Source organism: Semicossyphus pulcher, unplaced genomic scaffold (assembly GCF_022749685.1).
Source record: "Semicossyphus pulcher isolate SPU_LCO1_2020_fin unplaced genomic scaffold, fSemPul1.0.p SCAF_13, whole genome shotgun sequence".
NCBI classification, from domain to species: domain Eukaryota; kingdom Metazoa; phylum Chordata; class Actinopteri; order Labriformes; family Labridae; genus Semicossyphus; species Semicossyphus pulcher.
The window spans coordinates 4,952,651-4,980,484 of NW_027211637.1; the positions used below are offsets into that span (position 1 = coordinate 4,952,651).

Consider the following 27,834-nt stretch of genomic DNA (forward strand, 5'->3'; position numbering starts at 1 on the left):
AATTACAAATTGTTGTTTTTATCAAACTTGCATTTAAATTTTATTTTAACAAGTTCAGCTTTACTAATATTCGGGATTTTCCAGTGTTTGCCACAGAAAAAAGAACCCCTTGTAGATGTCCAAAGTACCCCAAGGGGTACAAGTACCACCGTTTGCAAAAAACCCTGGTCTATGTTACTATAAATAGGGTCGTTACTTACAAAATAAACATAATTCTGTGTTGAGAAAACTACCAGTGAGTGAAAACATAAACGTATCAGGAAAATGCATACCAAGGCTCAATTTCTAAGAAGGCTTCTTTTTGCAACCTGTGCAGTCGCCCCCTGCTGGCTAAGAGAGAGAGTGCAGGTTTAAAGAACTTCCACACTGGCTTCACTTTTCAGACCCAAAAGCTTCGTCCACTTCTTCTGTACAGTCTCTGTTTACAGCTCGTTTTTTTAATAGCCCTCCAAACCCGCCAACCAACAGACTGGCTGTCTTTATAGTCTGTTCATTCTCTGTGTGCAAAATGAACATAAACAAGAACTAAGATACTTTTGCGAATCCTCATCTTTCCTGATATCAAAGGTATCAGACCATTTAAGTCATCGTTATTTGTTTGAAGGTCTGGTGTCATTGGATGTTGCTAAAAGCCATTTAGGGACTACAGAGGACAAAGGTAGAGACTCCACAGTGAGACATTTAATGTGGTTTTGAATGAAAAACGGGCAAATAAAATCTGAAAGTTTGAGATATGTTTGTTGGTGTGTTGGAAACCAGGTGATGCTAGTATGCTGCAGTTATGATAGCAAGTAAAAACTAATACTGAATATTAGTTAGCTAGGCGTTTAGCCTTAGTCTCAGGTGTTTGGAGCAGAGCAAAGTCTTAAATCATTGTTTGATGCAAACGTGTGAGAGTGTAAGGTGCATTTAATGGGCGGTGTGTAGGTCGATAGGTTTTAACAGGTTTAGAAAAATGTGGTGCATGTTTTTTATTTGTCTTTCAACTTTTTCAGCCAAGGGTGCCAGGGAGAAAAGTTCACCAGATGCCTGTAAATTAAAGCCCCCAAATACCCCGACTGTTATCGCCATGTGGAGAAGGTCCCAGACACAGCTAAAGTTCAACACGTCCTCTGATTAAAAGCTCAGCCACATCTTTGCTTCAACTAATCAAATCAGTGTAGAGCAGTTTAAACTTCAGGAAGGTTTGAGTTGATAGGATTTAAATACAGGGACATCCTGTTAACTTATATGCACTTCAGCTCAGTTCAGAAAGTTAATGTTCATGCCTTAAATCAATGACCTCTACTATGTGCAAAGGAGGCGCCTGAGATACCTTATCGTGGCCCCGAAAGGATCAATTCCTTCTTGTTTTTCTGCAACATTCACATCAGGCTCCGTCTTCACATGCTCCTTCCTGGCTCGTTGATGTTCAGTTGAAATAATCAGCAATAACGGACATTTTCACATCATGTACTCCGTGTGTGAGAGGAGAAACTGTCCTGCAACGTGTTGTATATATGGTTGTAGTTAATGAAATCTGCTTTTTCCCCTCGTTCTAAGTTATGTAAGCTAACATGTTGATGCATTCCTGAAGTTTTTGTGTGTGGAATTAGTTTTATTGAATTCTGTATTTATTTAAAAAAAAAATGGGTTGAAATGGAAAAATGGTACAAATTTTTTCGTTGATTTTTCTCGCAGGAAGCGTCTCATAACACATTCTTCATCATTGATAAATTTGTCCTTTTAATGGTGAGACATGTTTTATTTGTAAATTAGCTTCTTATGAGTAGCACCTTTTTATTTCTGCCATGTTTCTCCCATCATGGAGAATATTTATTTCCCTGTGTGTTACCTTGTGTTCATGTGCAACCTTTGCATTGGCTAATGGTGCAGAAAATGAGTTATTCACATCGTTTTATTTTTTAATTTCCCTAAATAATTTGTAACTTAATCCTTAATATCAGCCTCTCTCTCACATCACTTTAAGATATCTGGATGTTACATTGCTAATCTAAGGTTGTACATGCACTACAGTGTAACCTCCGGGTGCCTCAAACTGTCATTTGAATGTGTAAAACATCTTTTATTTTCAGCTCTGTGGAAACCTTAAAATCCTGCTTGTTATGTCATCAGCATCTGAAATGTTCTGAACTGACTTTTTACCCATATAACCCTAACAATGTTCTCCTTCTGTGTCTGTCGTGGCCTTCTCTCTGATAGACAGCGTTTGCAGAGTCAGAGTTCATGTTTGTTTGTTTGCTAAATGTGTGTTTTGGTTTTCTGCAGGACAAATGCAGTGCCTTGTTGAGGAGAAACATGAATAATTCACGATTATTCAAATCAGGATTTTGTTTTGTGTCAGGTCATGGTGAAAGAATGCAATGTTTTCAGGTTTTGTTTTAAAAATGACGGTAATATTTGCACCAGGGTTGAAATCAAATCACCTTCAGTCTAAACGCAAAAAAGAACTCATACGGAGACGAGCAGGGTTTTCTGAAATAACTGGTCAGGTTTGTTGAGTTATATCACATTTGCTTCAATAAGGTGTTTAATTTTATATCAATGTGTCTTACTTTGTGTGGAAGTCCCTGTTGGAGGGAAAAAAAGCATATTCTCCCTGTTTAACAGATGGAAGGTGAATTGACTTGAACCCTGATTGAGTCGCTTTTCAAAGTGCTTTTAAAAGAAACTGCAGCAACTAAACAATCATTCAGTTATTCTGTTCTGTTTTAAAATACAGGTTTGTACTTGTTCTGAATTATTAATGGGCCCCAATAGGCCCTTTTGTATCAAATTTTCTTTGACGAAAATAAAAAGTTAACTATTTTGATTTGATCAACGTGCACCACAGCTTCTCTTTGCAGCATCAGAAATACAGTGTTTCAAGTAACCGGACGGGAGACTGAGGGTGCGGTTGGTTGTAGACTTTCCCCTGATGTCAAGTAAAGCACAAACGTATTCATTAGTCCAAACTCACAATAACAACACAATAGACAACAACAACATAAACAACTATGATTACAATAACGTCAGCAGAATCAGCATACACACAAAAATTAGAGAAGATTTTTTTGTCTATGTCGAAGAATGAAAGAGGGTGATTTCTGCTTTTTCCTTAAAGGTAGGTAGGTAAGGTATATTTCTGAGGTTATGCCATTGTGGGGGAAAAAAGTGAAATAAACCATGTAATGCACGTTTCCATGCACTGCGGACACATCTTTGCACTGAGATGGGAGATATTCCACCCCAGTTACCCATATCATCATTACACGCTTATCTTACAATTAAAGCTTACCTAAAAAAGAAAAAAAGCTAAGACCAGAAAATAAAAGAGAAAAATTCTCTCTCATGCAGCTAGAGGGAGCCCTTTGCCCATCACAGCTCGAACAGGACAGAAAGCATGCAGGGAAAAGCAGTCTGAGAATGACCTGAGAAAGAGTTGCATTGCATTGATTTACATTGTACATGAGTGTCTCATTTTTCAGTCATTCGGTGTGTTTTTGGGCGAATCACAGGCGTTGTTTGTGCAGAGAATCCTTTTTCATTCACATCTCTTTCCATTGAGTTTGGTGGATAAAAAGCTGATTCAGTAGAAAGTTGGACATCAGGTCACTTTCTTACATCGACTCAACCTAATCCAAGGAATAGTTTGTGCACAAGCACTTATTATTAAAAAAGATTAAAATGCAAATTATTTAGCTATTTGTTTCCAAAAAGGGCAAATTTGCATATTTACCAAAACTCCTAACCATTTTTTTAAAATCCAGTAGTTTTCTTATTTTATTTGAACTGGTAATACAGATGGTTCGAGCCCACCTTTCGCCCACTTGTATTCTTGTTATAATAACAGGTAATAATTATACAAAAAATAATAGTTACTGGGGTTTTGCAGAGCTATAGACCACTCTGTGCAGACGGTGGCACAAACATGTTACAATGGTTAATGAACTGACACATTTTTAAAGGTGTGTGCAGCATCCCACCCTTTTCTCAGGAAGCACTTTGTAGTAAATATGTGTTGATGATCGGAAATCTCAACGCATCATTAAGGTTATAACTCAAAAACAGATTTATGCAATAATAAAACACTTTTTGCCTCCTCTCGACAACTTCAGACTGGAGAAGTGAAAGACAGCACTCCTGAGAAACACAATCTTTTTGTTACACACATCAGCTGCAGGATCAACATAACCATTATAATAAGATACATTTTAGTTATATAGAGAGAATTACACTGATCAGCCCTAACATTATGACCAGCTGCACTTTTGTCGTCAAAACAGCCCTGAACTGTCGAGGCATGGACTCCAGACCTCTGAAGTCGGTAATATAAGAATAAAGAACAAGATGTCCAACATTCTAAAATTAAGAACAATGTGCAATGTAAGCTAGTAAGTAAAGCTTTATTTAGTACTTTAGTACTTGAGTACTTTTTTTTTTAAAACACCAGGTTACAAAGTGCTTCACAAACACAGGAATAAAAACAAAAGGCAAATTCACAAAACCAAATGAGGCAAAAAACAAACAAGCAAAACAAAAACAAACTTAAACACAAGATAGGGATGGGGGGCTACAAGAAAGCTTGTCCATACAAAAGAGGTTTTAGCTGCTTCTTAAAACTGTCCAAAGACTCAGCGGATCTGACAGATTGTGGAAGACGATTCCGGAGAGTCGGGGCTACAACAGCAAATGCACGATCACCTTTTGTTCTGGTATTAGAATGTGGGATTGATAGCAGGCCGAGATTAGAAAAGCGGAGAGGAAGAGAGGTAGAATATGGGACTAGAAGGTCTGAAATGTAACTGGTGCTTTGTATGTTCATATGTTTATTCTGAATTTTACAGGAAGCCAGTGGAGGGATGCAAGAACAGGGGAGATATGGGACCGACGGCTGGTTCTAGTTAATAATCTGGCAGCTGCATTTTGAACTAACTGTAAACGATTGAGAGATGATTGGCTGAGGCATGTGCAAAGGGAATTACAATAAGGCGGGAGAAAATGAAGGTGTGAATTAATAGCTCGAGATCTGAAGAGGAGAGTATTGATCTGATTTTTGTAATATTTCTTAGCTGCAGGAAGCAGGACTGGACGAGCTTAGTGATGTGAAGGTCAAAGTACATACACAGATTCTTAGCTGTAGCTTTGATATTTGATTGAAATGGGCCAATAAAGTGTTCAACTGCAGAGGAGAAGTTATCAGGTCCAACTGAAAGTATTTCAGTCTCATCAGGATTTAAATTAAGAACATTCAGAGACATCCACTCTGCGGCTAAACAATTGTGACGGGAAGACAGCTGGTTCAGGTTATTTGGATTTGCAGAGAAGTAGATTTCTTTATCATCGGAATAACAGTGGTAAGATCTATCATGAAATTGGCTAAACAAATTACCTAGAGGAGCATGTAGAGTGAAAACAGAAGCTGACAGTATATTGTCCAGTGTGCGTTAATGTAATGCATAAGTCTGAATTAGAGTGTTAACATTAATGTAATGTTAGACCACAAACCCGCCACAACAATCATCCATCCATCCATCCATTATCTATACCACTTATCCTGTTCAGGGTTGCGGGGGGCTGGAGCCTATCCCAGCTGTCATTGGGCGAAGGGCGAGGTACATCCTGGACTGGGCCAGTCAATCACAGGGCACAACCATCATTCATTTCATATAATAAAACCTATCGAGTATCACTTTCACCATAAAAAAACATGTATTAAATCACAACCTTCTAAATATTCTTCAATTCATACATTATAAAAAAAGGAGAAAAGTTCGTCTCATCTTTGAGAGCCGGGCATTTTGTGGCTTTCAAACTAAAACGTTTCATAATCGTCCCTTTAAGGGCTCAACACAGTCCCTTTCACTCTTTTATTGTCTGCATACTCAGCTGTGTGTCATCATGAAGATCTGAGTGCCGATGACTATTAAAAAGTGAATGGTGACAATGAACAAATCACTTGTGACACCTGTAATGAATTCCCAGGAAAGAATGTAAAACAAAGCAATGTTTTACCAGAGAAAGGTGTGTACAGCATCCCACCCTTTTCTCAGGAAGCACTTTGTAGTAAATATGTGTTGATGATCGGAAATCTCAACGCATCATTAAGGTTATAACTCAAAAACAGATTTATGCAATAATAAAACACTTTTTGCCCCATCTCGACAAGTTCAGACTGGAGAAGTGAAAGACAGCACTCCTGAGAAACACAATCTTTTTGTTACACACATCAGCTGCAGGATCAACATAACCATTATAATAAGATACATTTTAGTTATATAGAGAGAATTACACTGATCAGCCCTAACATTATGACCAGCTGCACTTTTGTCGTCAAAACAGCCCTGAACTGTCGAGGCATGGACTCCAGACCTCTGAAGTCGGTAATATAAGAATAAAGAACAAGATGTCCAACATTCTAAAATTAAGAACAATGTGCAATGTAAGCTAGTAAGTAAAGCTTTATTTAGTACTTTAGTACTTGAGTACTTTTTTTTTTAAAACACCAGGTTACAAAGTGCTTCACAAACACAAGAATAAAAACAAAAGGCAAATTCACAAAACCAAATGAGGCAAAAAACAAACAAGCAAAACAAAAACAAACTTAAACACAAGATAGGGATGGGGAGCTACAAGAAAGCTTGTCCATACAAAAGAGGTTTTAGCTGCTTCTTAAAACTGTCCAAAGACTCAGCGGATCTGACAGATTGTGGAAGACGATTCCGGAGAGTCGGGGCTACAACAGCAAATGCACGATCACCTTTTGTTCTGGTATTAGAATGTGGGATTGATAGCAGGCCGAGATTAGAAGAGCGGAGAGGAAGAGAGGTAGAATATGGGACTAGAAGGTCTGAAATGTAACTGGTGCTTTGTATGTTCATATGTTTATTCTGAATTTTACAGGAAGCCAGTGGAGGGATGCAAGAACAGGGGAGATATGGGACCGACGGCTGGTTCTAGTTAATAATCTGGCAGCTGCATTTTGAACTAACTGTAAACGATTGAGAGATGATTGGCTGAGGCATGTGCAAAGGGAATTACAATAAGGCGGGAGAAAATGAAGGTGTGAATTAATAGCTCGAGATCTGAAGAGGAGAGTATTGATCTGATTTTTGTAATATTTCTTAGCTGCAGGAAGCAGGACTGGACGAGCTTAGTGATGTGAAGGTCAAAGTACATACACAGATTCTTAGCTGTAGCTTTGATATTTGATTGAAATGGGCCAATAAAGTGTTCAACTGCAGAGGAGAAGTTATCAGGTCCAATTAAAAGTATTTCAGTCTCATCAGGATTTAAATTAAGAACATTCAGAGACATCCACTCTGCGGCTAAACAATTGTGACGGGAAGACAGCTGGTTCAGGTTATTTGGATTTGCAGAGAAGTAGATTTCTTTATCATCGGCATAACAGTGGTAAGATCTATCATGAAATTGGCTAAACAAATTACCTAGAGGAGCATGTAGAGTGAAAACAGAAGCTGACAGTATATTGTCCAGTGTGCGTTAATGTAATGCATAAGTCTGAATTAGAGTGTTAACATTAATGTAATGTTAGACCACAAACCCGCCACAACAATCATCCATCCATCCATCCATTATCTATACCACTTATCCTGTTCAGGGTTGCGGGGGGCTGGAGCCTATCCCAGCTGTCATTGGGCGAAGGGCGAGGTACATCCTGGACTGGGCCAGTCAATCACAGGGCACAACCATCATTCATTTCATATAATAAAACCTATCGAGTATCACTTTCACCATAAAAAAACATGTATTAAATCACAACCTTCTAAATATTCTTTAATTAATTCATTATAAAAAAAGGAGAAAAGTTCGTCTCATCTTTGAGAGCCGGGCATTTTGTGGCTTTCAAACTAAAAAGTTTCATAGTCATCCCTTTGAGGACTCCACACCTTTCACTCTTTTATTGTCTGCATACTCAGCTGTGTGTCATCATGAAGGTCTGAGTGCCAGTGACTATTTTTTTACCAGAAAAAGGTGTGTCCGATTCACCAGTAAGCCTTGTTTGGCAGTCAATGTGACAACATGGTAGAAAAGTAGGTCAAGTCCAATGAGTCGAAAGTGACTCAACTTAACCAGTTAACCACTTAATCAGTTTTCCTGCCATGCTGTCGGCCCAGTTCTGGACCACAATGATGTGGTCCAGACGGATATACCTCACAAATTGTCCGACGGGTCGCTGGTTTGGCTTAGTCAGTAGAGCAGGTGCCCCGCATACGGAGGCTACAGTCCTCTTTGCGGTGGCTGCTGGTTCAACTCCTGCCCTCGGCCCTATGCTGCATGTCATCCCCCACTCTTCTACTGTCCTCTCAATAAAGGAAAAAAATGCCCAAAAAATAATCTTTAAAAAAAGTGTCTGATGCATTAAGATGAAATGTGGTGCAGCATGGGGGCCAGACAGTGACTCCATGTGACTTTGGAGACCCCCTGACCTTCCTTTCTCACCACCATGACTTTCACTTTTGTGTGTTTCTTTGAATCAAATGTCTCCACAACTTTTGGAAGGATCACATGAGATTTGGAACAATCAGGCCCCTCTTTATAAGGTCAAAATTCAATTGTTAAATGCTTTGTCCACCACGTTAAACAGCTCACCAGATCATGTTATGTCCATTTAAGAAATATCAGTAAACTGAGCATGCTCATACATTTCTTCATCTCATCTCACATTGATTATTGTAATGCTCTCTTTTCCTCACTCACCTTAAATCACCTGCAGCCTACACCGGTCAGCCATAACTGTAACGATCTGCCTTGCCAGTAGAACCCAAAAGCACGACAACAGACAAAGAATCACAGTAAATGAATAAGATTTATTTACAAAATAAATCAAACAATTCAATAAACAAGAAAAGGCAAGAGGAAAACCCTGAACTCACCCTGATTTCTAACCTATCTTAACTAACCCGAAAACCTCTCTACTCTGAGAAGAACACAAGACAAAAACAAAACCCTGAATCAGCTAAAGAAACGAAAATCACTCTAAGGAGAGGAAAAACTCTAATCTAGAAACAAAAGGGCCTAATCCTAATAGAGAAAATTAAATCACTCTTAAAGAGGAAAACTAGAAACAAGAAACAAAAGGCCTAATTCTGATAAGGAAAAGAAAAATCTCTAAGGTAAGAAAAACGCAGAAACAAAAATCCTTTCTAAACTAAACTCTCAAATCTTACTTGGAACTTGGAACATGAAGCAGGAGCAGGGAACATGGAACATGGAAAGTGCTAGGACGACTGACATGGAGACAAGTACGAACTGGCGCAGGACAAAGGGAGACGCCACTATTTAAACATGAGGAAGGGGATCACAGGTGAAAACGATTAGGGAGGGGTCAGACAATCACCAGACGTGGGAAACACAGGGGTTGGAAGTAAATCAGTCTGAAACGAGAGGGAACAGGGTTACTTTCAAAATAAAACAGGAAATGACAAAACGTGAAAAAAACGAGACAAAAATGGTAGCTTAACTGAATCAAAATGATGAGACATGACAATAACATTATGACCACTGTTGAGTGAATAACACTGATTATCTCGTTACAGTGGCCCCTGTCAGTGGGTGGGATACGTTAGGCAGCAAGTGAACATTTCGTCCTTGAAGCAGGAAAAATGGAAAAGCGTAAGGATGTGAGCGACTTTGACGAGGGCCAAATTGTGATGTCCAGACGACTGGGTCAGAGCATCTCCAAAACTGCAGCTCTTGTGGACTGTTCCCGGTCTGCAGAGGTCAGTATTGCAAAAGTGCTCCAAGGAAGGAAAACTGGTGAACCGACGCCAAGGCTCATTGACATATTTACATGACATAAAGCTTTATTTTTTTGTATCACATTAATGTTCTTGTTTAAAAAAACATTGTTGTGTTGGTAGAAAATGTAGCTTATTTCAAATAATATTTTCCCCATCCTATTGCTGTTTTCTTTGTTTTGAGAGCGGACCTTTTCTGGAGAGTTCTTGAGAGATCTTGCAGTGGTTTTATAAAGAGTGAACCACACCTTTGGTTGGGCCACCTGTGCTCTATATTACATTACATTTTATTGTTTGGTTTGAATCCGTCACTTGCTCCTCCTTTGGATCTTTAAATTCCATTGGTTAAAAAATACTGTGTCTTGGTATGCAGTTCAGGACCAGTGCGACCAGAAAATACACAAAAAGAGGGAGAGTGAGATGCTTATCATTTGAAAGGTGGAGCCTGCTAATCATACCTTCAGTCTTTCGTAACTCTTCTTGTCAGACTGAGGACAACATGCAACAGACACAGTACACCACCTGCGGTGAGTTCACTCTGCTAATGATACTTTAAGCTTTTTCTCTTCCAGAGAAAGTTGAGTGCATAATATTGAATTACTAGATTTGTGTGATTATCGATGTATCGATTTGTATCTCCATTGTTTATCATTTAACAAAAAAGTTTCTAGCCAATTGATAGAAATAAGATGACAAACTTTTATCAACCTCTCACAGACTTAATGAGTCACATGCAGGCCACTTCGATCAAATAAAACAACTGTTTGAATTTACATGTGTGTAAGAACCCGAGGTGCTATAAAGCACATTGCAGGCTGTACAGTTCTGAATGTAAATAACATGGCTGCAAAGAAGTAAGAATGTGACAGAATGTGAGACAGGTCTGGAAAGGTATGTGACAGAGAGGCAGTGCAGATTTTCAACATGTGAACAACAAAAGGAAAAATAAAAATCTTAGCAGAGTTAATAAAAAACTGGACTGGACTAATCATTGTATTTGTTTCTTATTTTAGCCTGTAATCCCCCCAAATCCTAAAATTCATCCAACACATGCTGGTTTCTTTGATCTTGATCTCCTTTAATTTCAGCTCCAGCTCAACGTCTTTACTTTAAAATGGATATTTTCCCTAAAATCTGTCCTAAGATTGAAAACAGTTTACTTCTACAATCTTTAGATCAATATGGTTTTCTGTTTTTTCAGGCAGTCTTGATGACCTGTGCCGACTGAAGCTGGTCAACTATGAGATTCATGACAACAACATTGCCCATGAGACAGAGGGGCTCAGCAATGCCCACCTGGTGGTGCGACGAGGGAAACCGTTCAAAGTCACTCTAATGTTTGATGGCCGCTCGTGGAATCCTATGTCGGAGATCCTGATCCTGGAGGTTTTGCTCGGTAACAAACACAGAATTAGGCCTGCTTACATTAATGCAAGATGGTTTAATTAAATTGAGAAAAAAGGGCCTCATTCACAAAAAGATTGCGCGGTTATTGCTCCCGCTAAACCTGTGCAAATGAGACAAAAAGGAACCACCTCATTCAAGAAGCACGCGCAAAGGGTTAACTGCGCCCCAAAGAGCGCTGCAGAGCAAACAGCGTCTCTGTGCTCCGGTGCTGTTTGTGCGTATCCAAATGAGTCATTATGCACAGCCTACGTTCTGGGAAATTTTGGCTCCTTTGTATGCAAATGAGCCTCATTGCAAAAAGCGTCTTATTCACAAACCCCAGCACTAACAGAACCACGCAGTTAGAGTGAAAATATTAGGCCTAACGTCTGCAGAGAGCTGGTGCTGCACTGCACTGCTCACACGTAAAACAAAAGCAACCTGCATGTCTGATTGAGAAAAGGTGTCTGCACATCCACTCTCTGCTGCGTGAAGCTGCGCTCTCAGGTATTATGCATGCTCAACTCTATCCACAGAGAGATGATGAGCAGGGAGAGGAAGGGGCATTTCTTTTAACAGTCTATTGTAAAGTCCAGACTCGACAGGTGTTTTACTAGTTTCACTGTCTGTAAAGCAGCTTCATTTCTTAAACAGCAGCTCGTCCACATATCGCCTAATAATCCCCGTCCTGTGTAATGGCTCCAGACAGAATCCACACGTGAAAAAAGTGTGCTCCTGTGGTGTTGAGCCACAGGGAGGGGCACAGTAGGGACGGTCGAGACACGTCCCTACCAATCCATAAAAAGAAATATACTGAATTGTCCCTACAAATAATTTTGTCCAAAAAAGTGTTTGACTGTCAACCCAAGAATGAGGTTGTGCCGTATTCTCTCATTTGCACAGGTTTAGCAGGCACAAACACTGTCTAATCCTTTTGTGAATTGGGCCCTTCGCAAATTACCCAATAAGTCTTACTGCTAGAAATCTTATGTTACGTTCACAAGCAATAAAAGAGACACCCTTACCACTGCCTTACTTTTCTATGAGTTTATGTATATACTTTTGAATAAGAGGCCTTTTTGAAACACCAAGTGGTTCCACGTCTTTGTAGCTGTTTGCTGTCCATTGCACATTATCTGATTCAGCCAAGAACTCATTATGTCAGAGGCAGAGGGTGGCATTAGGGCAGTCTGTGGTAAAGCCATGGAGGTCCTTTAAGTCACTCTAATGCCTTTCCCCCAGCCTTAATGAGTTTACAGGTGTGTAGATCACTACACTTTAAAGGTAGCTTTAACTGGCTGTAAGTGTGCCCTTAAAGGGCCAGTTTGCTGATTTTCATCCTCAGTCCTATCATGCTATTATGAGGAGCTAATGCCATTATGGTAGAAAAAAAGCAGTTTCGCACTGTGCCTTTGGAGGACGCTATCCACTTCTCCAATGGAAAACCTTCACCAGACTTTGTGAAATGCGTCATCTGGAGGAGGCCAGGGAGCTTCCTAAACTACACTTCCTCAATCTAGGACGCCCGCCTCCCGTGTCATGTCTCGTTCAAAATCGTCAGGTTTGAAATGTAGACTGCAGACCCAAAGTTGTTATAGATGATGCACCGGTAAATTCACGTCGTATTTTGGATTCTGTACCGCTCTGAGCCATTGCCTGCAGCGAAACGGTAGTATTTCACTCCAGCGTCTCTCGCTGGGCTGATCCTTTCAGAGGGAGGGGCACAATGCATGCTGGGTGTTGTAGGAATGTAGAATGGGCAAAACCACAAGCTGTCTGTACAACTTTCTCCACGGCTATGGCGCCAATTTCAAATATCATTGCTCTTGATTACAGAGAACACCAGCTTTGACTGACAGTGGCTTTTTCCAGGGGAGAGCTGCTCCTTTAAAGATTTGTGTTCAGGTTCTCTGGCTACAATAATACCATCACTGCACCTAGCAGCTGCTAGCAATGCAATATGTCTACAATATGTTTTCTTTCACTTAAACATAGTTTAGCAATAGCCATTAATCATTCATTAAATCAGTTGTCTCTGTAATATTCTGTTTTAGCTAGAATTAGCCGCCATATGCTACCAGTCATAACAGACGATGTACAGCTGTAGCAGCAAAACTCCTGGGTCCATTGAATTGAGTAATGGTGTGTGTTTTATTACCTATGAATTCAAATTTCTATTTGCAAGAGTGCATTTATCAGGGTTGTTAAAGCAGAGATATAGTTACACTTGCCTATAGTAACACTTCCGTGAAATAGTTATATTTGCATTGAAAAGTAACAGTAAATCATCTTTTTTTTTGGAAACTGGGAGTGTTTTCTTTGATTTACAGGTGATATGTCGGAGAAGTTCATGGTCCACTGCTCTGACCAGTTGTGCGACCCCCAAAAATGGTCAGCCAAAGTCCATCGAAACGATATGCATTCGGAGTCAGCCACCATCCACATCTGCTCCCCTGTTCTGGCCTCAGTGGCTCTCCATGACCTCATTCTTCACATAGAAACCAACCAGGTCAGAAGGAGCTACTTAATGGGAACATTTGTCCTGATCTGCAACCCTTGGCTGAAAGGTGGGTCCATGTGCTGTAGTAATAGTGCCTCCTGGTATTGTCCACAGTTTTTGATATTATCTTGTCAAAGCAATTCTAAACCGTTAGCTGTTGTTTTCCTCTGACACAATGATCAGGGTTGGAAGATCAAATGCTGTCACTGATGTAACGTTGTACGACTGTATTCTGGGTTCACAAATCGTACAAACAAAGGGAATTGGAAGGAAATGATCATTTAACCCTTTATCAATAAATTAGAAACTGGAAAGTCAATGTATAGTGAAAGCCAGAACGACATCAGAGCATATTTCAAGATAAACTACATATTTGATAATACATTCGCAACCGACAAGTCCAAACAGCTAATCTTAGCCAATTCTGAGGTAACATTTCTGCTGGCAATATAAATTGTTTTTAAAATTCTTTATTCTATTTTATCTTGTCACAATATCAAAGAGGAATGCTAGCTAGGAAGTGGTTGAATTGTACATTATGTTTTGGCTGGCTAACATTACTGTTAGGAATTTACAACTGTCCTATCGTGTTTTTACATTAAAGAGAAGAAGAGAGAAGATTTTCATTTATATAAATGTCTGTTAAGTCTCTATCTATCGCCGAATACGGTAACACAATGACTGAGCCTATGGCCCACTGATGAAAGCCTTTGCATTTGCAGTATTACAGACTGGGTGTCTGGTGCGACTTTCACAGAAAAAATCACAAGTGGCGCCTAGTTAGTGACGCGTTTTTCATCACCCAGCAGTGGTTGGTCTGCCAGAGAGGGTAGGCAGAGCTAAGTGGCTGCTTTTCCATGCCATATCATGGCATGATATGGCTTTAGATTTTTGATGAAATTTCAGTCTTTTCAACCACTCATCAATGAAGTACAGTGAAACATTACTAACAGCATTTGAGCTCTCCACCTTGAGCCCGATGTCAGAGAAAATGTCTGCCTTGTGAAAATGGTGAATTGCTTTTCAGAGGATCCAGTGTACATGCCGTTTGATGACCAAATACAAGAGTACATTAAGAGCGACTATGGGTTGTTGTACATGGGCACCCCCCTCAACATCAGTAGGCGACCCTGGTCTTTTGGTCAGGTATGTGACATGAAATAAAATGCTATATTATGAATGGATCATGTATAATCCTGGCATTTTTGTGAGTGACAGTACATGTAGTAAGAGCTACATTGTGGTTCTGTTTGTGCAGTATGAGCCTGGAGTCCTGGAGGCTTGTCTTAAGCTCCTGCAGGTCAGCCCAAACCACCAGTTTGACAAAAACAAAGACTACAGCCTAAGAGCAAACCCTGTCTACCTGAGCAGGGTCATCTGTGCTTTGGTGAGAGACAAATACTGTGTCTATGTGTGGTAAATATCAGAGGTGGAAAGAGTATAAAATATTCTACTCAAGTAAAAGTACTATTACTTTGATGAAATTTTGCTTAAAGGTATAATAAGTAGGATTTTTCCTTGCATTTTGTCAACAACACATTCAAACTGGGCCCCTCCTCCTGGGCTCTTCGTCACCAGGAGCTCTCTCTCACTCTCTCGTGCGAGAACACGCCCACCCCGCTGAGCTAACACCGACAGCATCACAGTTACCTTCGCGCTAGCATGCCAACCCGCTGATTACCTTTGCTCTAGCATGCAAACCGACAGTTACCGTTGCACCAGCATGCTAACTGTCGGTTACCTTTGCGCCAGCATGCTAACCGCCGGTTAGCTTGTCTTACCTGGTTAGAGGCACCTACCTGTCCAATGTCACCAAGTTCGCTGGTCTGAATGGGGCCCATTTGATAATTTGAACCACACACTCACCTATACGCTGTGATTGGCTCAGGGAACCAGAACAGCGCCCCTCCACAAGTCTATATTTTATTTTTCTAAGAAAATCCTACTTATTATACCTTTAAGTGCAAGTAATTATTTTAAAAATTACCACTCTACAAATGTACTCAAGTAAAGGTAAAAAGTAGGTTGTTTAAATTTTACTTAAAGTAAAAGTTACTTAGTTATTTTTTTCACAACGGGGGGGGGGGTCTCTTCTGTGTAGTGCAAAAAGGTCAAGGGGATATAAATCTCAAACTAATCTATAAAAATTAAAGTGCCATAACAAAATAAAACATGTCGACACACGACATTTAAAACCCTTAAGGAGGTATAATGTGTCATTTTAGTTCAGACCGTCCCATAAAACAGCAAAACCTACTTAAGTAAAAGTAAAATTACCGATTTTAAAAACTACTTTAAAAACTACACAAAAAACTACTCAATTACAGTAAATGTAATGAATTACTTTCCACTTCTGGTAAATATGCGAAGATTTTCTCCGAGAAAGGTCAGTAATGTTTCTCGTCTCGTCCAAGGTGAACTCTAATGATGACCTGGGGATTTTGACGGGGAAGTGGCAAGGCAGCTATGCGGACGGTGTCAAGCCTACAGAGTGGAGCGGCAGCGCGGACATCATAAACCAGTGGGCCTCGTCCAACTGTAAGGCTGTGCGCTATGGACAGTGTTGGGTCTTTGCATCTGTCCTCTGCACAGGTACTTTGAATAATTGGGACGCAAGAGTGTATTAACGCTAAAAGCATGGTTTAAGTTTTATTGAGTATGAGAGAGCAGGAACACTCATAGTCAGAAATGTATTAAAGGTTTCCATTTGATTTATTGTTTTAATAAACCCTATTCTAAAAGTTGCTTTCAGGACAAAACATAAAACATAAATCTTGAAATGGAAAAAAAGATGATCCCATAAAGGGAACATGGATTTTGTGATACATGCTGACTAGATTTTTTGTATGGTGGGCTCGTTTTGGGTGAACTGACCATTGGAATATCATGACCATCATGATCATCACTTCTTTGTGAGATTTGGCCTAACATTTTGATCTTAATTCTCCAATATAGGTGATGTCAAAATCCTGTTCAGTCTGGAATTGATTTTTTTTTTTCAGTGATGAGAGTGCTGGGGATTCCCTCCAGGGTGGTGACAGTTTTCAACGCAGCCCATGACACTGATGGCACCTTGAAAATTGAAGAATATTACTCGAGCAAAGGGGAAAAGCTCCATATTTCAAAGGACAGCATTTGGTTGGTTTCCTTGTTCTTTAACCACAAAGACAGCAGTCAGTATTTTACTTGTTAATAATAATCTTGAAGATTTTCATTTTTAATGAAATGTCTGTCAAGTCACTATCTATCACTGAATGAGGTAACACAATGGTGATTGAGCCTATAGCCCACTGATGAAAGCCTTTGCATTTGCAGTATGACAGACTGTCTGTCTGTGGCGACTTTTGCGGAAAAAATCACAAGCGTCGCCCAGTAAGTGACGCGTTTTCCATCAGCCAGCAGTGGTTGGTCTGCCAGAGAGAGTAGGCGGAGCTAAGCGGCTGTAGATTAACAGTAATCTACTATGGCTGAACAAATAAAGAAAAGGTTGATGACTACAAGCTTCAACTTCAAAAATAAGTGAAAATCCAGAGAAAAGGAAACAAACTCGACGCTCAGATGAAGGCAAACGGTCCAAAAAGGAAAGCGACCATCAGTGAGGAAAATCAAGAGTTACAACCGGAGCCAACCGTGGACGTCACACATGCAGCACTGTCTGGATATCTGGGAACTGTGCTCCCGCAATTACTGTTTATCGCCATAGGTGCCGCCAAAGAGAACAAAACTGAAATCTTGGAGATTTGCACTTTAAACTGATGATGTGTTTCAAAAAGCATTACATTGATTTTGTTTTTAATGCATTTCAGTATATTGTTTTCTGCTTACATTTATGTGCTACAAAGTTACACACTAGTCAAGTTTTCATCATGTCCATGATGATTATTATCTCTGCAAGCGTTTAAGTGATTATTAGTAAATGCTTAGTCAAATCAAATCAAATCAAATCGAATTTTATTTGTATAGCGCCAAATCATAACCAGAGTTATCTCGAGACGCTTTACAGAAAAAGCAGGTCTAGACTGACTCTTTGTTACTCATCTGTTGATAGTGTGTGATATGTGTGTGATTAGCCACACCTGCATGTGTGCCCTCTTGCAGGAACTTCCATGTGTGGGTGGAGTGCTGGATGAGGAGACCAGACATCGGTTCTGGGTTTGATGGCTGGCAGGTTTTGGACCCGACCCCCCAGGAGAAGAGTGGAGGTTGGTCCCTTCCCCACAGCTGGCTTTAACCAAGCAGCAGCCTCTGAGGCTGAAGACTGAAGCCAATCTGGATGTTTAAAAAACTGCAGTCCCTCGAGTGGCCACTTGGGGCTGGCTCCAGAAGCGAGCCGATCCCCATTAGACCCCATGTTAAATGCCATACTTTACAGCAGCTTTACATGTTCACAGCCTGGTACAAAAAAACTATTTTGGTCTCTGTAGCTAATTTCTCTTTTCACAACAACAGTGCCGGGGGTGAATTTTTATTATAACTCATCCATATAAATTATATATGAGGTTAAAGTTATGTATAACTGAGTGGCAGGTGGCTGCTGCTAGGCGTCCCAGCAGCTAATTCCAGCTACTAAGCATAATCTCTCAGCCTGCTTAGTGTTGTTGTTTTCTTTTGGGGATTTATATGCAAATATTTTACCAAAAAAATGTGGCTTAATGATTTTTAATACAGTTTATGACTTCGAAATGTCATTTATTCCAATTTCAATTATCAGTAAACAACTCAGACTAAGTATGTTACAATAAACATATAATTCTCTGCAGGAACGTACCGCTGTGGCCCTTGCCCAGTCGTTGCCATCAAAGAGGGTCGCCTTGAAGCCGCCTACGACACCTCGTTCGTCTATGCTTCAGTTGATGCCGACATTGTACGAATGATTGTGAGCGGCAAGGCGGTGATGCAAAGGAAAGAGGACACTAAGACAGTGGGAAAGCTGATCTACACTAAGAGCATCAATTCAGACACACCAGAGGATCTGACACCTAAGTATAAGGACGAGAGTAAGACAATGTCCTCTTTCTGTGGGGCTTTCCTTACATTAACTGTGATTCACTGCCATCCAAAGACTAACCACAGGAACTTAATTTTCGAATTAATCAGAGTGAAAAATGTAATTAACTTCTTCCTATCTGACTTGTGACAAAGTTTGGCTTGTCTTTGTTTTGAAACAAAAAGTGAAGTAACTTTCCTCGTCTTATTCTTCGTCCAAAACTTGTCAGTTCATGAGGTAACTTTTGTTCCCAAAAACCATGACGGCTGATTTGACCTTTGACATAAAAAATGTAGTTACTACTTTGGCTTTTCTATGAGAAGCATTTAAGGCAACCAAAGGCAGAATACTGTAACTACATATTGGGGATCAAAGATCAAATCAGCCATTGTGGTTTTTTCGTTACAAAATAAGTTCTAAATAATTATACAACTAGTTTTAACCTTTGCGTAGTGACAGTAAGAGTCTTAAATTTGTAGGGCATTGTCTTTCCTCTTTCAGGGAGGAAACAATCGCTTTGGAAAGGTCAGTGGCTGTGTAACAGAGAATCTTCACCCTGCACCCTGTGCAGAACACCAGTCTTTCTTCTCCACAAGTCTTATTCTGTTCTTCTCCCCATTTTCTCTTGTTTTTCAGGACGGTCGGCCATGCAGATGTGCAGAAGTAGTGGTTAAGTAGCAAAGCGTCTTCACACTCCTTTCCTCATGCTTTCTTCTCCACAAGTCTTATAAAGTTTTTCCCCATTTTCTCTTGTTTTTCAGGAAGCCCTTACCTTCAATCGTACAATACAAGTAGAGGTTAAGTAGCAAAGCATCTTCACACTCCTTTCCTCATGCTTTCTTCTCCACAAGTCTTAAAAAGTTTTCTCCCCATATTCTTTTGTTTTTCAGGAGGGTCGGCCATGCTGATGTGCAGTAGTGGTTAAGTAGCAAAGCATCTTCACACTCCTTTCCTCATGCTTTCTTCTCCACAAGTCTTATAACGTTTTCTCCCCATATTCTTTTGTTTTTCAGAAGCGTTGTCCATACCGATGTGCAGAAGTAGTGGTTAAGTAGCAAAGCGTCTTCACACTCCTTTCCTCATGCTTTCTTCTCCACAAGTCTTATAACGTTTTCTCCCCATATTCTTTTGTTTTTCAGAAGCGTCGTCCATACCGATGTGCAGAAGTAGTGGTTAAGTAGCAAAGCGTCTTCACACTCCTTTCCTCATGCGAACATACAGTACATATATGCACAGATGCACAACTTAAAAGGTCCCATGTGGAGTTTTTGACCCATATTAGTGCTATTAAGACATTTCTGTTATTGTGGGTCCCATTCTGTGCACAAGAACACACATGCATGACTGTGACCTATTCCACCGATGTGTAGACAGGAATGCACGCAGAAAGGTTTAGACTAATGTTTGGAGAATCAGAGCAGGAATGGGAAGACAAAAACAAATGTTTATGAGGTGACATTCTGATGCAGTTTATCACTGGAGTCATCCACACCTGATTTAAATGATCTGCTCGTTATCAACCAACTGAAGCGTCTCAGGGGATTGGTAACGAGCGAAACATTCGAATCAGGTGTGTTAGAGTGCGGAGAAACCTAAAACATGCAGGAAGGTAGCCCTCCAGGAGCAGGGTTGGCCACCCCTGTTTTATACAAAACACAACATTAGGTTGACATCAACCTCCCTTCTCATAAACAACACTTTCTATTGAAACCGCAAAAGCCAAATGAATTAGAGGAGATTAAATAGCTGTAGCTTGATTTAAAGTTGTAACCTTGAAGATCTCAGTTTCATTCTCTTTGGTGACAAAAAAGTAATTGCAGGAGCACACTTCCCAGATATCCAGACAGTGTTGCATGTGTGACGTCCACGGTTGTCTCCGGTTGTAACTCTTTTTTTTGCCTCACTGACGGTCGCTTTCCTTTTCGGACTGTTTGCCTTCATCTGAGCGTCAATTTGTTTATTTTTCTTTGGATGTTCACTTATTTTTGAAGTTGTATCTGTAGTCATCCATCTTTTCTTTGTTTGTTCAGCCACAGTAGATTACTGTTTACTTGCAACACTTGCAGAGAGCGGAAAAGCAGCCGCTTAGCTCCGCCTACCCTCTCTGGCAGACCAACCACTGCTGGCTGATGGAAAACGCGTCACTAACTGGGCGCTGCTCGTGATTTTTTTCACGAAAGTCGCCACAGACACCCAATCTGTCATATTGCAAATGCAAAGGCTTTCATCAGTGGGCTATAGGCTCAATCACCATTGTGTTACCTCACTCGGCGATAGATAGTGACTTAACAGACATTTATTTAAATGAAAATCTTCGAGATTATATTACTTTAATTCAACTGTGAGGCAGTCTCAGAACCCATCAGCTACCGTTCGATGAGGATATAGGCAATTGGGGGCAACAGACAACTTGTGGCTGGCTACAACAGTATAGTCTCAAACCTAACCAAGTAGTTTTTGCATAATCCTATATGCCATGTCATGTAGTAGGTGTGTCTGCTTGTAATGTGCATTGCTGTGCATCAGCAGATAGACCAACTGGGTTATTTAGATAAGCGTCAGACAACTTGAGATGCGTGATGGGGTTAGAGTGGAGAGACGACGTCTACAACCACATTGTTATCTGCAAGAATATGCAGCTCTCTGTCCATAAAGAGTAATAAGATGCTAAATCTTTGTCAGATGATTGCCGATGGGCTCTTGGATTGCATTATGGCTGATGCAGTTTGCCTCTTTTGATCTCCAAAAGGATGTTTTTCCTGCATAAACTGAATTCAGCTGAAACACGACTGAAATCTGTTAAAGGACTAAAACTGTCACGTAAACACAATTCACAATTTTTATCATATAGCTGTATTTTATCTTTATCTGTAATAGCTGTATTTTATCTTTAATCTTGTTACAAATGCAACCTCTTCTCCATGAGCTTATCCACATGCCATTTGAAACCATATATACGTCCCTCCCCTTTGTGTCCAGAAGAACCGCCAGAAAGTTTGGAGGTGTCCATCGAGATTGAAGGGACGCCAACGGTAGGCGAAAGCATCAAGTTGTGTGTGACGGTCACCGACTACTCCAACAGAACCAGGGTCCTAGAGGAATACCTCAGCGCTCAGCTGAAAGAGTTTAACAGCAGCCCACAGGAGAGCTTCTGGAAAGAACACAAAAGTGTGCACATCAAGGCGGGGGAAGGTGAGGAGCGCTGCCTTACACAACCTTAAAACAAACACCAGGGATTCTTTGCAACTTTCCTTTTACATTTGCCTTCTCATGTTCACTTGTCTCTGCAGTTTTGAAGCTTTACCACACTATAGATCCCTCTGATTACGAGGCGTTCCTGGCCGGTGATGACATTGTGAACGTGGCAGTGGTGATGAATGACACAGGAACCGAAGAGAGATTCCTGGCTGCGGAGGAGTTCAACATAAGCTCACCTAAGATAACAATCGAGGTATGGCAGCATCCAGCTGTCATGATCTCCAGCTCATAAAAACATTATGTATTGTTGTTTTCCTTTCTTTTCTTCCCCATCTTTGTGCACTTTGATCTCTTACAAAGATGTCAGTTGTACTTGACAACACCCAACACCCGCACTCCTCACTTTGCATCCGTACAACAGAGTGTGTTGACCTAATTACTAAACAAGTATGATGCTTAAATTTCATCATAAAAGAAACCCAGATTTTGCCATGTAGCACATTGTTGAGTCAGTTTACTTCTCATGTCACATTATTTCTTACAGTCTAAGAGGGCACAATATTCATTGTACTGTAAAAAACATGTATAACTGGCACTTTCTTCTGTGTAGGGGAGGTTTTTAAAAGGTCTTTTTGCTGCTGAGCTAGACGCTAATCTCCGCCCTCTGTCTGGCGCAATGCTGTGCTCCGTCAGTAACTTCTGTGACTCCTTGTCATCTCAGCTACAAATTCTGCCCGTCTCCGTTCAAGCAGCGCTCCCACCCTCTGCAGCGTGTCATTCCCACTCTCTCTTCCCCTGTTTCCAACACTATCCACTGTCCTGCTTCTCTCAATAATGCATAAACAGGCCCAGATAAGAGCGAAAAGATCAGATCATCCATGTTTATTTGGAAAATTAATATTTTGGTATCATAAAGGCTACTGATCTCCATCTAAGTCCGACTTCTTTTAACTCTCATCAGTGCACAGGGCAATACATTGTATGGTACTGTACATTGCTGTGGTACTGGTGCTAATGTAAGATCATGGACTCATCAAAACATATTTTTAGTGTCTCATCATTTGTTTTTTCCACAGGTTGAAGGAGGCGACAGCATCCATGTGAGGAAGACGTACACAGCCACGGTTTTCTTTATCAACACGTTTGCCAAAACTCTGAATGGAGCTGTGCTGACTGTCGAGGGATCTGGTCTAATCAAGGGCAAACAGGAAGCCAGGTCAGTCGGCCATACAATTAGTGATCCTTCTCAAGTCATATTTCTTGTTGTTGCCTGCATTGCTACTTAAGGCAAAACAATAGTCAGACAAAAAAGAGACAATAGGTCCAGCCCTCACGCTCTAGTCATGTCTCACACACACACACACACACACACACACACACACACACACACACACACACACAGACAGACAGACACACCCACAAGTTTTTTGATGTTTGAGCAGGAAGGAAAAGGCAGTTTGTGGTTTTAGTGTCAGAGGAATGTGGTCTGGGAATGCTGCCAGGTATGTTTTTGCAGTGACAGGTACATCATTGTAGAGTGGATGCAGTCTTGTAGCCCTGTGGGTAGGGCGGGGCGAGAATCAACACATTCATGGTGAAATTCAAACCAATTTCGTTACACTTCAGGTGACCTCAAAACATCCTTCCTGATACTAACATTTCCATGAATCTTTAAAAATGTATTAAGTGGTCTATAAATCAAATTCAAATTTAGTTAGAAGTGTGAAATGTCTAGCTCTGATGGAGTGGCACTAAAACACGCTAGTTTGCAACTCGCTATTTGTACATTTTCAAAGAAAGAGGATGTTAATATTGAGTTTTGTTTTGGTCTGAGAGTGAGTCGAGTTATTGTCGTAGAAGAACTTTTTTTTCTGGTTCAACAGGTTCGTTGACTGTTGACTGACTGTATAAGAAGTGGACATACCATGTTTTTTGTGCAACTTCTCGCCACTTCTCTCAATCATACCCTGCTTTATCATTAGTTTTACTCTAAATTGGACCATAATTTACAAATTTAACATCATGCTGTGTTGAAGAAGACTTGGAACTAGCGATTTTGACCATAAACTCATTAGGAGAATGTTTACTGACATAAAAAAACAGGTGACAAGAAGGGACATTTTCTGGAAGACTAGAGCCCCATTCACACATGCACTGCTGTCTCTGGGTGGGCAGCATGTGTGAACACAATCGGCAAATTTTTCACCCCAACGTTATTTAGACTTTTGCCAGCCTCCTAGTAAAATGTCCGCAAGAAGTCAGGGTGAGCCAGTGTGTGAACGTAGCAAGTAATAATCAGCAACATTCACGGCGAGCAATTGGGTGGGTGGGGAGGGATTACTGCAGCGAACAATACGTCACCCTATTTAAAGCACCTGTGAAGAGTTTTTATTTGGTTATGAAACAGACTGAAATTAATTCTGATGCCTCTATATGACCTACAGAAGCAAGCCAGACCATCAGCGACAGGATTTATTATTTCTATATAGTTATTTTTAACGCCTGAAACTGCTGTATCAGAAGTGATACATATGACTGAAGGCAGGACGAGATTTGAGCTACTGTTACCTGTCATGAAGGAACAGGGCAACCTCTGCATCGCTTCGCTCTTCAGCCCCTTACACTCCCACTCGTCTGACCCCTCTTTTTATTTAGGGCTCTCTATGTAGCTTCTTTTCTCCCCCAAGGTCCTTCCTTCTTTTTGCTTCTTTAGCAGTATTCGCTGTTTTTGGTGAAGGAGGTCCAGGAAATGTACTGTACTGCAAGTTGCCATAGCTCCTGACTGACACAACCTCTGGGTGTTGCTGACACAAGCCACGTACAGCTGGATGACGATAGTTTGTACAAAGTCGCTGTGATTGGCTAGTTACGTGGAAAGCTAACCCTGATTGGTTGTTTGATTCAGACCGGACAATTTTTTTTAACAAACTAAATACAAAAGGACGGGTGGTCACAATCACAGATCAGCAATTAACATCATTACAATTTAATATTGTTATGGAAATGCAATGATCAAAATGTGTTATTTTAACAAAATTCTTATGAAATAATTCAAAATGTCTTTATGAAATCAGGGCATGACTCTTCCTAGCCACGCCCTGAGGAAGACCCGATGAGGGTTGAAACCAGTCGGCGTTTGCTCCTGTAATATTGATGTTTTTTATGAGAGATGCCGTGATTTAATGAAGACATTTTAAACTGAATCCTTGTCAGGAGTGTGCCTGACGAAAGCCCAGTGGCTTCCCTCCTTTGACAGTTAACTTTTTAGCCTTCAAGAGCACCTGGCTTTCACCTGGAGTTTAACAACCTGCTACCAAGAGCACCTTGTATCCCTCTTTTTTTCGTGTGAAATAATGTTGCCAACTGTAGCTTTAAGAGACAAAACATCTCTGTGCCGAATACTAAAACATTTAAACTGCTTTTGCATGAGCTTTTCTGGCTTGCAATGGGAAGAATGTGAGCTGTGGGAGCCAGAAAAATCTGTACCTAGAAAATAATTATTTAAATAATTGTTTGGATAAATTAACACTCATCACCCACAAAAACCAATTATTTTGTTTCACACCATTTTGTACTGAGGACCAGCAAACACCTTGCTCATCACATCAATTGTCTGAAATACTTCGGTTTCTTGTGCAGAACTATGAATTTCCAGTCTGTGTCTTTGTGAGGGCTGTCATTTGTAAGTTTTTCTTCCCTTCTTTGTCTCCCAGAATGGGTTCTCTGCAGCATGGCGACAAGATCCAGAAGCAGGTTTCCATCGAGGCCTCTTCACCTGGCACCAAAGTGCTGATGGCCACTTTCTCACACAGCAAATGCCCAAATGTGGTTTCCAGATGCTTCCACAAAGTGTCAGTCAAGAGTGACTGACACTGAGAAGTCCATCCTCTCTGGAGCTTCGACAGCAAGATTGTCTTTATTTCTTTGGCTAGTGTTCCACCGAAGCAAAAAGGTTGTGGCTTTGTTTATTTTAATGCTTTCATATGTTTCTGTGAACACATCTCAGGCAAAGATGGCTTATTTTGTATTTCTCTATAAAGGAAAAAAGAGGGTTTCTAAACACTGACTTATTAATAGGTGTTCTTTTATAAAAGACACAATATTTCTGCATTTTATCATACATGATTATATATTTTTATTCATAAAGGTGTTAAATAATAGGTTAAATAATATAACACTGTCAAATCTCTACTTTAAATCTTCTAAAACTTGCTCCTTGTCAAGTGAAGAGCAATCAGGCAGATTAATGTGCGTTACTGAACCAGCCATCGATGTGCCATGATGTGTGTGAGATTAGGCAGAGAGCTCTGGAAGTATCGTGTATCTTATCTTTGTGTTAGAAACAACACTAATGACCTGATGTGAACTCAAATAAGATTACAGGGATCAGACAGAGAGTTATCATGACATCAGGACATTTTGGACTTCCTTCTAAATATGGTTTGTAAGTCTAGACTTATAATTCTGTGTAACAACTAAAAGATTTAAGGCAGAGAAATATGCATGCATGTGTATGCATGTCATACAGTTGTAGGACTCCAAAGAGACAGATGCAAAAAATACAAGGGCTTAGAATTGGGTAGGGACGGTAGGGACACATTCCTACCGATAAAGAAATTACTGAATTTTTCCTACCAATAATTTTGTCCAAAAACTTAAAACATGATACGTGTAACTGTTGCACTTTCAACCTGCGGAGGAGTCATGCACATGGCACAGCCATCACTCTGTCACTGTAAACAAGTCTACAGTTCAGTTCAGACACTTCACTTAACTAAAATGTATACAGCAGAACATGTCTCATGCACAAATGACCAGTTTGATACCTACTGTCTCCCACAATGCAAAGCGCTGGAAGGTCACAACAACAGTTAAAAAAGTGGACAGCAGCAGCAGCATTGCAGCTGAAGGGGGCGCTATAGCTAAAGAAACAGCGGTCTGCTTTTGTCCAAAACGGGGAACTTCGAGGCTGGTGTAGCACGCTGCAAAATGAAAAGCTCCTCCATACGACATACTACCACCAGTGACCTATTAAGAAATGCAATCAAAGTAACAGATGCATAGATATCCTGTTGGTGCTTCTGTGTTTGTAAATTTTATCATTTTCTATCAGGTGTTTTTTTATTTTTTTTTTCAGTTTTACTTATAAGATTGTTGGATTTACAGCTCAGGCGAGACTGTGCTGCACTGCTGTAAAACAACTACACCACTAGGTGGCAGCATTGGAGTACCCACTTGTTTGTCTGTGTCTGATGCTTTCTCTCTGATTATTATTGTGACTGCAAGTGAGACCAAGAAAGTATTGAAAACATTCTGTTTGTATCTTTAAATGTTTATTATGCAGCACTTATCATTCAGTATAGCCTGGGTTCTGTGATAATCTGTGAAATGAGGGTTTAGTTTTAGGATAAGTTAAAAAAATAAGTTTTTTTGTACGCAGTGGGGAAGTGTAGTCTGTTTGCCCTTTTTAAATCTCTTGTATCTGCTGTCAGAGAAACTATGTTACTTTAGAGACACAGTGCACTTAAAATGTCTAAAGAAAAGGTCATGATGTCGAGAAACAAGTCTATAGAGTTACTTGTAATCACGTATTTTTTTTCAGAACATATACACTAAGGCTCTTCTGGATTAAACTCTTTTGACTTTAAATGACATTTGGATGATTTTACTGATAAAAAGAGACATGATCAGCTTATAAACTGAAGTCCCAGCATGCATTGTTTTAGAGTTAAAACACTCAGATTAGAAAACGTACACACATGATGGGGTGGAAGTCGCTGTTTATAAAACACATGTTAAGATAAGTTCAGGTTGGTTACAAAAAAAAAAAATGCTAATCACAGTAAAGGTTAGTATCAATTTCACCAAGCTCTTTTATCAGCCTACATGAGTCTCATGTTTTACCTGTAAGATTTTCATTTGCAGAGTTTTCTATATGTGCCAGCCAGATATTAAAACATTTCCAGTTGATTACTTTGTTACAAAAGGCACAAACAAAACACTTATTTGGTTCTACATTCTTC

The 27,834-nt window shown here is 40.2% G+C and overlaps 1 protein-coding gene across 3 annotated transcripts; it reads left to right on the forward strand.

Annotated features, from left to right (window-relative positions):
• Positions 1–10,238: 10,238 nt before the first annotated feature.
• LOC138589925 (protein-glutamine gamma-glutamyltransferase 5-like) lies at positions 10,239–27,616 on the forward strand. 3 transcript variants are annotated; one of them, XM_069660412.1, is made up of 17 exons: positions 10,239–10,267; positions 10,942–11,136; positions 13,457–13,693; positions 14,654–14,772; positions 14,885–15,013; positions 16,041–16,218; positions 16,629–16,764; positions 17,725–17,828; positions 18,387–18,623; positions 19,250–19,282; positions 19,375–19,410; positions 19,504–19,533; positions 19,627–19,659; positions 21,593–21,805; positions 21,904–22,064; positions 22,888–23,027; positions 25,525–27,616. In XM_069660412.1, the coding sequence occupies exons 1-17, from the start codon at positions 10,240–10,242 to the stop codon at positions 25,679–25,681; spliced, it is 2,166 nt and encodes a 721-aa protein (XP_069516513.1). In that variant the 5' UTR covers position 10,239; the 3' UTR covers positions 25,682–27,616. The 3 variants fall into 3 exon arrangements, with proteins under 3 accessions (XP_069516513.1, XP_069516514.1, XP_069516515.1); XM_069660413.1 differs by having other exon boundaries at positions 21,596–21,805; XM_069660414.1 differs by having other exon boundaries at positions 19,375–19,404.
• Positions 27,617–27,834: the final 218 nt, after the last annotated feature.

Bases quoted from the DNA above. Each gene is read 5' to 3' on its own strand.
- LOC138589925 (XM_069660412.1), top strand. From the start codon at position 10,240: ATGCAACAGACACAGTACACCACCTGCG. The intron at 16,219-16,628 runs GTACTTTGAATA...TTTTTTTTTCAG, and splicing joins TGCATCTGTCCTCTGCACAG to TGATGAGAGTGCTGGGGATT. The intron at 23,028-25,524 runs GTCAGTCGGCCA...TTTGTCTCCCAG, and splicing joins AAGGGCAAACAGGAAGCCAG to AATGGGTTCTCTGCAGCATG.